This window comes from Brassica napus, chromosome C4 (assembly GCF_020379485.1).
Source record: "Brassica napus cultivar Da-Ae chromosome C4, Da-Ae, whole genome shotgun sequence".
Lineage (NCBI taxonomy): Eukaryota > Viridiplantae > Streptophyta > Magnoliopsida > Brassicales > Brassicaceae > Brassica > Brassica napus.
The window spans coordinates 9,939,020-9,953,468 of record NC_063447.1 but is presented as its reverse complement, the minus strand read 5'-3'; the positions used below and the strand labels follow the sequence as shown (position 1 = coordinate 9,953,468).

The following is a 14,449-nucleotide window of genomic DNA, read 5'->3' as shown; positions in this document are numbered from 1 at the left end:
AAACGAAAACCACCGTCTTTCTTCTTCACCAAAAGAACCGGACTGGAAAAAGGGCTCACACTCGGTCTAATGATACCAGCTTCGAGAATCTCTTGCACCATTTTCTCCATAACTACCTTCCTTGAATGCGGGTATCTATAAGGATGAACCGAAATAGCAGATACTCCCGCTGTCAAGTTAATAGCATGCTCCTGACCCCGTAGAGGAGGTAAAGCAGTAGGTATCGCAAAGATATCCTCAAAAGAACTCAGTAGTGCTGCTAGACGAGGTTCCACATCAACTGTATCTGGTGGAACAATCGCAGACAGCAACAACTCTTCTCTTCCTTCAAACGGATCTTGGTACACTGGAGACAAAGATTTCAGCGACAATTTTGTGCAATGAAGGGTTGGATCGCCAAACAAGGTTACCCTCTCACCCTCATACATAAACAAAACTCTTGCAACTTCCAATCAACCTCACATTTCCCCAAAGTTGCGAGCCACTTAACACCCAATATAACATCCACACTGCCTAACTCCAAGACTATAAACTCAGAACTGAATGTAGTTGTATTCAACTGAAACTTCACTTCAGTACACAACCCAGCTGCTTTCACCATTACTCCATTACCCAACAACACATCCATACCACTCGAATCATCCAATCCCAACCTCAACTTACTCGCTACCTCCGGAGAAATGAAATTATGAGAAGCTCCACTGTCAATCATAAAGATCAACTCTCTCTGGCCAATCCTTCCACGCATCTTCGTAGTTCTCGGAGAATCAATCCCTAAAAAGGAATTCAGAGACAAAGTTCTTACTTCACAATACGCATTATGATCCATTTCCTGTAAAATGACATCATCTTCCTCCATAACTTCCATCTCAATCCCATGTACTACAGTCATCACTCGAATCTCTTTATTAGGACATATATGAGTTCGAGACCAAGGAGCTTTACACTTGAAACAAACCTGATCTCTTCGCATTGCATCAAGCTCAGCATCAGTGTATTTCAACCTTGGTCGTTGAGTAGACTGTTGTTCACCACCATTCTCTTTCCCTCCACTCGCATCACTTCTCTGTTTTTCCCACACTTTTCCTCCATTGTTATAACGAGCACCACGGTTAGTTTTAGTGTTGCGATTAGAGCCAACAACCTCCACAGGAGCCACCTTGCTCACCACCCTACAGAAAGCACTCTTCTCCATTCTGTGGACGGCTGCAATGAAATTGGGAAGACCCTGTGGATCTTTCATCTTAACCACCTCCTTCATCTCTGTACGCAAACCATTATAGAATATTCTCTTCAAAATGCCCGGGACCTGCGTTGATAATTCTTCAAACTCACTCACATAATCAGCTACTGACCCCGTCTGTTTGATAGAAAACAATCTCGTACTCGGTTCCTCATCAATAGATTCCGTAAAACGCAAAACCAATTGTTGTTTAAACTCCAGCCAAGTACGAAATCCACCCCGACGCAACGCCCAAGCAAACCACTTCTTCACCCTCCCTTCAATACACAGTGGAATCAGATCTAGTCGCTCATGATCATGAAAGCGACCAACGACAAAAAAATGCTCAATATCCACTAGCCAGTCAGAAACCTTCGATCCATCACAACTCGGCATCTCAATCTTCTTAAGCATATTCTCACGAGTCATCAGATTCAAATCTCCAGATCTAGAACCATTCAAGTAATTGTTCCGATTCACCTCCGAGTTACGAATCGGTACCTGAAACATCGGACTCGAAGATTCCGGAGCTCGCGATCGAAGTTCGCCATCGTATTCTTCGATCGGACGCTTTTCTAGCCTCTTCAAGATCTCCTTGAAGTTATCCCCCACTGAACTGAACCGCATCTCATTCATCTGATTATTCTCCGCCGTTTTCCTCATCAACAGCTTGTACGACTCGTTCAAAAATTCCACCTCCTTGCGCATCGAAACATCCTCCTCCGCCAGATCTTGCTGATTCGAGACCTCCGACGGTGACGGACTACGAGAAGGCATCGCGATCGACTCAGAACCAGTTTCACCGCACCAATGATAAGGTTTAGCTACCTCGATCTAGAGAACTCTGTAAACTTCTTTATAAATTTGAAATGAGAAAAGGAATACAACTTTGAGTATGAAATCTACAACACTCTCATGGCGAGAATTGCAGAAGTCATCAGTCTCATAGACTGTAAAGTATTGACTCATGGCGTCAGATACAATTAACATCAAAGCATGAAGAAGATAAAATGAACTTGACAAGTATTTAAAAGCTGAATTCATCTAACTGCAAAGCCTCTGTGAGATACAGAAGGTCTTCTCTTTTATTTAAATTCTCACTCCAACGTTCCCTTCCACGTCATCATCACTCTGTTTCCCTCCTGAAGCCTTCTTCTTGCGAAAGTAAATCTTTTGGTACTTATCAGTGGGTAATGTATACAGTATACCAGACATCTTCTCTTGGGTTATCTCAGGTCAAGGAACGTAAAGAGAGGAAATATGCAGCTGGCTGTGAGATGAGTAGATCTCAGCATTCAAAAGAAACTTCATCAAAGTACCTTTCCTAACTCAGTTGACAGATAATCACATAGGAGCTTCTGAGTAGTCAAGTAATGCATGTTCTTGATTTTTTGTCTTCCAGGGCCAGCCGTTGGAATGATACCAAGATATTTTCTGATTTTGCGGGTGAAGACGAGGACAGCGATGGAGACTACATGGATGGCGACCGTAGCAAGGCTCCCTCTGTATTGAAATCTAAAGCATCGAAGAAACATCCGAGGCAGTGTCATCTTGAAGTTGATGAGTCAGATGATGAACCGCTTGACTTAATGGACCGATAAAAAACAAGATCAGCTCTTCGATCAAGTGAGCTTGGCAAACGGAAAGCTGACTCGGATCAAGAAGCAGAGGTTGATGCGGAAGGACGGATAATCATCTACGAAGGAGAGAGAGCCAAAAGAAAGGAGATCTCTGATGCAGATTCAGATGCCAAGAGCAGGTTCTCTATAAACTCATCGAGGAAGAACCAAAAGAGGTTAAAGACATCAGAGTCTGGGTACGCTTACACAGGGAAAGAGTATGCAAGCAAAAAAGCAAGTGGGGATCTTAAGAGGAAAGATAAGCTTGAACCGTATGCGTATTGGCCACTTGACCGCAAGATAATGAGCCGTAGACCAGATCAGAAGGCGGTTGCAGTCAGAGGTATGTCTAGTGTGGTTAAGCTGACGAAGAGGTTGGAAGGTAAGAGCGCTGCGGAAGCACTTGCCACTACTAAGTTCAAAAATTTCAGGAGTGGTCAGAAGAAATCGGCTGGGAAGAAGAAAAGCAAGTAAGCTTCTCGCAACGTTTTAATAAGATATAAGCAGAGAAGTTATAGTTTATTCAAAACCACATTTTGACTGAAACTTTACATACCACTAGGGGCGCTTGCGCGGGGTCGGGATGTGATTGTTGCTCTGTATAAATGTAGGTATTGTAGTATTTTGTTGTGGTCTTTACTTAGCTAAGATTTGTACTTGAATATGATTGTGGTGGTGTATTGAAGTATGGTTATTTAGGTGTTTCGTTATGTGTAACATTTTTTTTCATAACTTTATTTGTACTTGAATATGATTGTGGTGGTGTATTGAAGTATGGTTATTTAGGTCTTTCGTTATTAGGATGCCAACATTTTTTCATAATTTTATTGTAAGCAAGATCAATGAAACGTATATTAATTTTGTACTCAATCAACTCTATTATCTTCCAGAATAATTGACTACATGATTTTTTTTTTGTGTTAAAAGTTTATATCATTCATGTGAGTTAACAGGTTGTTTTTTATTTCTCTCACCCATTAATTTAAAGGGGTTTGAGGCATAGAATTCATAGTATAATATATATTATGGAACGTGTGCATCAAGCAAACATCATAGTGATTAAAAGTGGACATGGTTATGTGTCATTTCCAAATAGATGCGAGTGTTTTCATTTTCGTTTGTTATAAAAACATTTGGCCGTGTATGATTTCAGTCATCCATATTTGGTTTCAAATAAAAAAAATCCAAATAGGGTCCTAAATATGTTTCCAAGTGATGATGCTATGTTAACATATTTTGTGTTTCTTTGTGAACATGTTTTAATGAAATGAGTTAACAACATGACCAATTCTGAAAATCCCGTCCATGCTTCATTAACTAATAGAAAATAAAATAAATATTCCCCCAATATATAATAAATAGTTGCAGGAAATATGATACGAGAGTTATCTCTTCGCATTAGTCTTCTCTTAGGTGCAATAGAATCCATCTCATCAATAAATATGATGGAAGGATCGTTCTTCTTAGCCTCTTCAAAAGCTTTCATGCGGTTGCTCTCACTCTCACCAGCCAGTTTCGACATGATCTCTGGTCCATTAATAGAAAAAACGCTCCAGTTTCATTAGCCACAGTGCGCCAAATGAGTCTTTCCGGGTCCAGGAGGTTCTGAATACCTTTGGTGGCTTCACACAGGTTGACTTGCATAGTTGTGGATGGATGCCTCAAAAGGAGGTTCTCAAATCTGAGCCATCTGTTTCCTGACATCACCAACATCATCATAACTAACATCAGCCAGCCTTTCTTCATCCTCCCACGTAATTGGTAAACCCTCACAGAGAATCTCTGTATCTGGAGCGACCACACAGTACTCGGCTGGATCAGTCTCGATAACTTTGAACTCCATACTCCTCAGTACATATGGAATTCAAAACTTATAATAGTGACATAAAAGCAACAACCATAAACTCCAAAAGACATAGATTGATAATGTGACATGAAAGAGAATTAAAGATTCGATCTAACTTACGTTGTAGGTAAGCATCAAAGAGGTTTCCAGTAACACCTTCAACAGTATAATCAACAGGCAAGAGATGCACACGCTTTCAGTATTTGACGTCAGGGCATTGGTGAGCAGAGATGACAATATGACATCACCCAGTCTAACCCTCAAGTTGGACCTTACGATCTTGTTCATTCTGATCTTAGGATCCTCACATGATTCATCAGAAAACAAAATGAAGACAGTGTCCTTCCTTTTCTTACCCTGCAAAGCCAGAAGTGGATCATTTTTAATGACATGACGATTAGACCCTAACTCCATGCATTTACAAAGATAATAACAATAGAAAAGAAGACTCAATGATGTACAATTCAGCAACAAATCAAGAGAGAAGAAGTGCAATCACGTAACAATTCATCAATCAAGCAAGCAAAAACCCTAATTTGGTAACAATTAAACCAACATTCAATCTCAGATTCCAGCAATTCAGACTTGAGATGTGAAAAAGAAAAAAAAAAGAATACAAAACCAAACCTTGATGAGAATTGCATCACCCGGAAAAGCTGTAGCTTTTTCCATGGTGGAGTGATGGAGAGAGATGGCAGAGGTGTCATCGTCAATGGCTTCGTCAACAACAAATCGATTAGGAGACTTCTTCCTCTCAAGGATAGCTGAATTGAAATCCTTCTTACTTCTTGTAACAAAACCACATGAGTCAAAACCAGCTTATAGAGGAGAGATCAACTACAAACTGATAAGTCCTGATTAGGGTTTATCTGAAATGGGTTAGAAAAGGGAGAGAGATAGAGAGAATGGGGGCTGAGAGTATAAAATTTGTTGATAAATATTTTGATACCATAAACTTAGGGATAACGCCCTTTAAGTAGCACTACAACTTATTCAAAACGACAACGTAATTATAAAACTCATACTAATATAAAACCCTCTTTCTCACCAAGAGGTTTACCCACACTTCATCTTCTCTTCCACTCAGCTACTTAACTTCACTTTCTTGGACCTGCTCCTCTTCTCCACGAATGCTAATGGAACAGCCAGCTTATCAATACCCCCTCGAAAAAGACTCAGCTTGTCCTCAAGCTGGAACTCCGGAAACTGTTCCAACAACATCTTAACCGGTTCCCATGTACATTCAAAATCAGGTAGTCCTTTCCACTTAACTAGCACCTCAGCCTTCTTATCCACTCCTGATTTCCTGATCTCTAACAAGTCTTCAGGCTCAGTGTTCCACTCAAGCGATGAGGAATGGACTAAAGGTAGCTCCTGAACCTTAGTGTGAGGCGCCACAGCCTGCTTCAACTGGGAGATGTGAAAGACAGGGTGAACCTGGCTGTGCGCTGGAAGCGCCAGTTTATAAGCTACCTTCCCAACTCTTTTCTCCACCAGATACGGACCAAAGAACCGAGGAGCCAACTTCTCTACTCTTCTCATGGCCACGGTTGTTTGTCGGTATGGTCTCAGCTTCAAATAAACCCACTCTCCTACTGCAAACTCAACCTCACGACGCTTCTTATTCGCAGCTACCTGCATCCTAGCCTGGCCGTAGCAAGGTTGTCTCGAAGTTCTTGAAGCAGAGCATCACGATTCTGTAACAGCCCTTCTACCTCTGCGTTAGCTGTAGACACATCTCCAAACCTCAACAACTTCGGTGGGTCTCTCCCATAAAGAGCACGGAATGGCGTAGTGTTAGAAGATGAATGGTGAGAGGTGTTGTACCAATATTCAGCCCACGGTAGCCACTGACTCCACGCTGAAGGCTTCCTACCTGCGAAACACCTCAGATAAGCTTCTAGACACCTGTTGACTACCTCCGTCTGACCATCTGATTGCGGGTGATAAGCAGTACTCTTATACAGAGCTGTACCCTGACTTTCAAACAACGCTGCCCAGAAGTTACTCAAAAATACTCTGTCTCTATCTGATACCATCGTCTCCGGAAAGCCGTGTAGCTTAATCACCTCTCTGATAAAAACCTCAGCTACAGACTTCGCTGTGAAAGGGTGCTTCAAGGGAATAAAATGAGCATACTTCGTCAATCTGTCAATCACGACCAAGATCACGTTAAACCCTTTTGATACTGGAAACCCCTCTACAAAATATAAGCTGATATCAGCCCATACTTGCTCGGGAATGGGTAATGGGGACAACAAGCCTGCTGGTGAGAGCGTTGAGTATTTGTTTCTCTGACAGACTTCGCATGATTTGATGAACTCTGTGATGTCGCTTCTCATTCTCTTCCAGTACACTTCTCTCGCCATTCTTTTAAAAGTCTTCAGCACCCCTTCATGCCCACCTACTGCACTGTCATGGAACTGCCTCATCAATGCTGGAATAAAGGGTGAATTAGCCGGAATCACCAATCTCCTATCCTTGAACAAGAACCCATTCTCTACGCTGTAACCCTCATACTCCTTCTCCCCTCTTTTCACTCCGATAATGATCTCTTGCATCAACTCATCTTTCTCTGCTTCAATTGCTAACTCGTCCATGTCAATAGACAACGGAGCTGTTAGCTGGAACTTCTTAAGTTCAGCCGCGTCGTCAGTCTCTTCCACTCGACGAGATAATGCATCAGCCACTCTATTCTCCTTACCTGGTCTATACTCAATAGTGTAGTTAAGACCAAGCAGCTTAGAAGCCCACTTTTGCTGTTCTACTGATACTGCCTTCTGATCCAACAGATGCCTCAAACTCTTTTGATCCGTTCTTATTGTGAACTGATGACCCGTAAGATAATGCCTCCATTTGGTAACAGCAAAGACTTTAGCCAATAGCTCCCTTTCATATACCGACTTTACTCTTCCCTTGCTCAAAAATCCCTTACTAATGTATGCCACCGGTCTGTTCTCTTGAGATAACACTGCCCCAATCCCACTACCTGAAGCGTCAGTCTCAACTACGAAAGGCTTGGAGAAGTCTGGCAGCCTCAATACTGGTAACTCACTCATAGCTTCCTTCAGTCTGTTAAACGCTTGCATAGCTCTCGGAGTCCAGCAGAACCCATCCTTCTTTAAAAGCTCAGCCATAGGTCAAGCTATCCTCCCATAACTTAAAACGAACTTCCTGTAGTAGCCAGTAAGCCCCAAGAACCCCCTCAAGGCGGTTATGTTCTTCGGCGGTGGCTACTTCTTCATTGCTTCGACCTTTTCCGGATCTGCTGAAACCCCCTCTTTGGTGATCACGTGACCCAAATATGCGATTCTTCTCTGCCCGAAAGCACATTTCTTCTCGTTCGCATAAAAACGGTGATCCTTCAACACTTGTAACACTATCTTCAAGTGCTCCTGGTGCTCCTTCTCATCTCTGCTATACACCAGTATGTCGTCGAAAAAGACTAACACGAACTTTCTCAAGTAAGGCTTGAAGATGTCATTCATCACAGACTGAAACGTCGCGGGGGCATTGGTGAGCCCAAAAGGCATCACTAGAAACTCGTAATGGCCCTCATGCATCTTAAAAGCCGTCTTCCCTACGTCACCAGCCTTAACCCTTATCTGATGGTAACCTGATTTGAGATCGAGTTTCGAGAAAATTGCTGCTCCCTCCAACTCATCGAGCAACTCTTCAATCACCGGAATGGGGTAACGATCCGGTATGGTACTCTTATTCACCGCCCTGTAGTTGACGCAGAAACGTAGACCACCATCCTTCTTCTTGACTAACAGTACCGGGCTCCAGAAGGGACTGATACTAGGCTTTATAATCCCGGCTTGTAACATCTCACGTACCAGTTTCTCGATCTCGTTCTTCTGAAGATGAGAATATCGGTAAGGTCTTATGTTAATAGGTGATGTTCCTTCGTGCAACGTAATGGCATGCTCCCTTGACCTCTTGGGAGGCAGCCCTGTAGGCATGTTGAACACCTCCTTGAATTGTCAGATCAGCCTTTGAATGTTATGACTCGGCTCTACCAACCGCTCCTGCTCGACGACATTCTCAAACAGCTCCTGCAATTCCAACAAGTAAACTCCTCCTTCGCTTCCACACAACTTCTCCATGGACTTGAGTGACACCTGAGCCCGCACGAGTGAAGGGTCACTGGCCAACATTACCCACTCATTGTCAACTTGGAACCGTAAGATATGCAGACCCCAGTTTATCCTTGTTTCTCCCAGCGATGCCAACCACATATAGCCCAGCACCATGTCTGTATCTCCCAACTCAAACAACAAAAATTCTCCTTGTATCTCAATTCCCTGAGCGACCAACTTCAGATCTACGCACTTCCCTTTTTCAGTGATAACTCGACCATCTCCAATGGCCACGCCAAACTCCGGGGTAGGCACTACAGGTAGGCCGAGCTTCTCTACCAACCTCGTGGCGATGAAACTGCAAGAGGCTCCAGAATCAATCAGAACTACTACCTCCTCTCCTCCAACGTTTCCTCTAATCCTCATGGTTCTCTTTGTTGTGAGACCAACCATGGACTGTAGCGAGAGAACCTGTAGCTCTTGCTTATTGTTGGCTTCCTGTTCCTCTCCTAGTTCATCCTCAGCTTCCTCATCTCCTTCTGACTCCTCTTCAACCTCCAAACATTTATACTTTTGAAATGTTTTGCATCTGTGTCCTGCAAAGTACCGCTCTCCACATTGCCTACACGGGTTATGCACTGCCCTTCTCTGGTCCCTCCTTTACCATCTCGTTGTGCATCAAATGACCTCCTTGCAGGAGTGTTTTCCCCCGGCTTAAATGGAGATACACTCGAGCTTCTCTGGTTGGAGTTAAGCGCTGGGGCTGAGTTAGTTCGCTGGAATGGTCGAGAGTGATACGCATGGCGATCATTTTCTTGCTCCTCAATGATCTTCGCTGTATCCACTATCTCATCCATACCCATTGGCCTCAACCTCAAAACTTGTTCCCTCAAGCTTCTCTTCATACCATGTAAGAAAATCTCTTCCAACACATCGTTAGGGACGTGTGGAACTTCTGCAGACAACTCTTCAAACTGCTCACGGTACTCAGATATGGTCCCCGTCTGACGTAGTCGCAGCATTTGACTAAGAATGGTTCCTCCCCGGGAGGGCTTGAACCTTCTTCTTAGTTTCATTTTAAAATCCCTCCAATCCAATAGCTCATCTCGATCCTGAATCATCCTCAACCATGTCACCGCACACCCCACCATATTCGCCATTGCCTGAGTCAGTTTCTCCTCTTCTTCCGTTTGGTTCACTGAGAAGCACTTATCGACCCTAAAAATCCAATCATCAGGGTTTTTCCCCTCAAAATCGGGTAACTCAAGCTTCTTCTGAGGTGGTGAACTCTTCTGCTACACTGAGTAACCAGAAGACCCCGCGGTGAACGGCGTCTTGGAAATCTCTGCTGCTCGTTACGAAACAGCGTTCTCCGAAAGGGTTAGGATTCCCTTCTCGGGTCGCATCTGCAGACCTTTCTCCTGTCGTTGAAGACCTTCTTCCAACGAACGCTGTGCCTCCACTGCACCTTCCTTAACAGATCTAGGGTTTTCCAGGTTCGTTACCGCAGCGATAGTGACACCCATCGGTTTCTCCTCTACGGATTGACGGTGTCTCTCCTCCACGCGTTTCTCATTCTCCAGGGCTCGAAGGTTGTTCGCTTTCATCTCCGCTCACATCTCCTCGATGATGCTCGCGAGTCCGCCAAGCTGACCCTCAATCGCAGTCATCCGATCTGCGTTAGAATCTTGCTTTGGTGGCATTTTGTGGCTCTGATACCAATGATAAGCCCTGATTAGGGTTTATCTGAAATGGGTTAGAAAGGGGAGAGAGATAGAGAGAATGGGGGCTGAGAGTATAAGATTTGTTGATAAATATTTTGATACAATAAACTTAGGGATAACGCCCTTTAAGTAGCACTACAACTTATTCAAAACGACAACGTAATTATAAAACTCATACTAATATAAAACCATCTTTCTGACCAAGAGGTTTACCCACACTTCATCTTCTCTTCCACTCAGCCACTTAACTTCACCTTCTTGGACCTGCTCCTCTTCTCCAAGGATGCTAATGGAACAGCCAGCTTATCACAAACCCTAATCTCTTGATAAGAAAGTTCGAAACTTTATGGTCGTAAAACAAAACTCTAAGTTCTGGGGGGAGACTTACAAGTCGGAAGATTCAGGTTGGTTTGACATGGTGATTGCCGAAATTGACCCCAGATAGAGAGAGAGAGAGAGAGAGAGTTCTCAGAGAAAGTTGCGACTCTGTGTCTACAGAGATCCAATTAGAGATGACCTTGAACTGCGATTATGTCGTGAAAATCCAAACGTCACTCTTGGACCATTAATGATGAATTGATTAAAGATGGGGAGATGTAGAGGTTGAAGTAGATAAACAGCTAACGAAAATCCAAACGTCACTCTTGTGTGTTGTCAGATGAGTCATGAGTATGAACAGATGATGAAAATCTTAGATTTCCTTACAAGAGAAAGTTCACGGACTAAAGAAGTCAGCTGGACATTTTCTTCAATTTTGTTACGAAGCCCATTTGATAGTAAACAAAACATGGTAGTACAAATCAAAAGATAAAAATATTGACCAAATTTTTTTCGCTCTTGTGGGACCCACATAATGCTGAGGTGGATAGCTTTAGGAGAGAGCAGCAACTGTATTATTATATTATATAGATTTTGTTCATTTTATTACTTGTAATCAAATCTTGATTTTGTCTTTTGTTCAAAGTTATTATAAACTTCATATCCATGAAATTATAAGCATTCCAGTTTGATGAATCTGTACTGTCCTCGGTTGTAATAAAAATTAACAAAAAGTTATAATCACTATATTATTAGCATGACATTGATTTTCAGAATATCATTGTTATTATATATTTTAGGGTGATTTTGTTCAATATTCATAATAACTCAAAAAATTAAGAATATAGCCATTGAACAGTGACATCCAACAGATGTGATAATTTGGCCTAAACCTTTACATTTTTTCCCTCTTACTCGCGTTTACGTGAATATATGCGCGTTAAATGTGTAACCAACATAACTAAGTATATTATACTATATACCATATAATATAGTCTAAGTACTAATACAAACAAACATGGTAAAAATGAGACACAGGTAGAAACGTGAACAAAACACCAAATCATTAATACTATTCTAGACTATACAATGTACAGGTGAGTGGAAACAGATACTCACTAGAGCATTTACCAAATTCCTTATACTACCAATTATAATAGAATAAAACAAAAAGTACAATTTTGTTTATTTTTTTAGATAATTTTTGTAACTGATAGCGGTAAAAATAAAAATATTAATAAAAGTAACGGATGAAGGAATGTTGTTGTTGCTTTGTAAAGTAAAGGAGAAAAATAGATGGTAGGAGGAAATAACATACACTAGAGGTGGAAGAGATATGACGAGTGGTGACCGTGGCGGAAGAAAAAATGACGGCGGCGATGAAACAATCATTAGTAGTGATGTTGACAATGATATGCTCGAGGGGAATGAAGAAGAAAAATATGATGGAGTTAGACATGATGTGCACAATTAACATGATACTATACTGTTATAATAAATAAATAGTATTGAACAATTATTTTATACTAGTATGATAACAATAACCATAATACATATTATGTTAGGAAAAAAAATTATGCATTGTTGCTGAGAGAGAAAAATAGTGAGGATGCAACGAAGAAGCACACGAAGCTAAGAGAAGAAAAGAGTGGAGAAGAAAATGCAGAATATAAACAAAAGAAAAAAATAAATATCGTACTATACTATACTTTCACAATAAAATTAGAATAAGATAATATAATATTTACAATAATTTATGCAAGAATTAATATGTATTCTTTATAGAAACTAGAGCCGGTGTCCGCGCTCCGCGCGGATAACGTATATAATTAAAGTAAATTAATTTTTTCGTTGTAGAATTAACCATAGAGTTTTTGTTTTAATGTGATGGGGTGATAAGTTTATGTTTTCTAAACAACAGTAAGTCTTAAAAATTTATATTGTCGGTCGTATTGATGCGTAAATTTTAAAACAGTTGACTGGTGTTGTTTGATGTCTTGTTGTTTGATCCCATGTGGAGTTATCGAATCAGGCTTAGGATAGCAGTTTATTCCTCTTTTGGAAGCGTTGTATGATATCAATATCGTTGTCAAAGTAGAAGCGTGATCCAGATGTGGTTGTGAATGATCCCTTTCCTGGAAAAGTGAAATATTTGTAAGCATTTAGTTTGACATAAACTTTTTGTTTAGTTTATTACCTTCATGTAACCATGGAATGGAACTTGTGATGATTACAATTTGGTTTTTTCTGGTAGACATGCAATTTAACTCCCTGAAATTAGCCACCTCGTTGTCCCATATAGTTAGACGTACCACTTTGGATCTACAAAAAAATATTGTATTATATATTTATTGCTTTAAAAAAATATTATTTAATGAAATGTTAGTACCTGTGTAAACGCAATCCAATGATGATTTTTGTATCTGTGTTCTTGTTATATAGATCACTTCCTTGGATGAGGCATATTCGTCCAACAACATCTGTGGGAATAATTTGTTATTAGTGAGAATAAAAGAGAATTTATTGGTTTGTGAGACCTGTAATGGTTTTTTTTTACCTGGGAGGAAGTTGGTTGCACTTGCTAAGCTGATCAACTGGGGGTAGCGTTGGGGCCGGGAAAGACCAACATAGAGCTGTCCATGGGTGAAAACGGGTTGTGGCAAATACAATAGGACACCTTTCAAACTCTGACCCTGACTTTTGTTAATTGTCATTGTGTAACATAGCCTGATTGGAAATTGCCGCCTTTCAAGGGTGAACGGATGTTTAGTTACTGATTCCGATAGTATGATTCTTGGAAGGTCCACTTTATGTCTAATATGAGAGCCTGTAACTATTTCACCTCTAATAACACGCTCACCTAGGTAAGTGACAATCAAACGTGTTCCATTGCATAACCCCTTCTTTTGATTTAAATTCCTTAGAAGCATGAAAGGGGCACCCACTTTCAATGTAAGCTTATGTGCAGGCAGGCCTGGAAAGCTTAATGAATTTAAATATTCCACTGGGTACAATGTCTCGTTGTTTTCAGAGTCGGTGTCTATTATACCGAAGCTATCGGAACTGAGATATTCCTTTGACACACCGTCAACTTGAGATATCATGTATTCATTAATCTCATCCACCGTTTCGTTCCTTGGTGTTAGGATAGCCCTTTCTGTATAGTTTTGCTTGGTTCCTTTCCACTGGTCAGTTCGCCTATAAGTAGTTTCTAGTATTTGTTTGTGAGGATCTGAGCTGATCTCCTCAACCAACATTCGGTCAATAGAAATGAGTTGATCGTCTTCATCTTCATCTGATTCATTTACCTCATTAGGTAGGGGGTTCCCATCACCAACCCTTTGGACATAGTTGGAGAACTCTTTATCATCTTCATTGAGACGCATATTCTTCTGGAGCGTGAATTTGTGGCATGATTCCCATAAATATGAATTAATGACTTATGGAAGCAGAGACAATATCAGCTCTGGTGCCTTGTGGGATGACTGGTAAGATTTGTCTAAAATCACCTCCTAGAAGAACTGTTGTTCCGCTGAATGGGAGAGTTTTGGCTTTGGGATCATGCAAAGAAAGAATGTCTCTCAAAGACTTATCGAGGGCTTCAAAAGCATGCCTATGTGTCATAGGTGCCTCATCCC

At 41.3% G+C, this 14,449-nt stretch overlaps 1 protein-coding gene and 1 pseudogene across 1 annotated transcript; one reads left to right on the top strand and one right to left on the bottom strand.

The window, feature by feature from the left end:
• The first annotated feature begins 2,192 nt into the window (after positions 1-2,192).
• Positions 2,193-4,353, top strand: LOC111212477 (annotated as a pseudogene).
• Positions 4,354-12,900: 8,547 nt separating this feature from the next.
• LOC106442893 (ATP-dependent DNA helicase PIF1-like) lies at positions 12,901-14,197 on the bottom strand. The gene is made up of 3 exons (XM_022717375.1): positions 13,369-14,197; positions 13,201-13,291; positions 12,901-12,946 (listed from the first exon to the last, which is right to left on the bottom strand). Exons 1-3 carry the CDS (start codon positions 14,195-14,197, stop codon positions 12,901-12,903), a joined length of 966 nt encoding a protein of 321 aa, XP_022573096.1.
• Between the last annotated feature and the right edge of the window lie 252 nt (positions 14,198-14,449).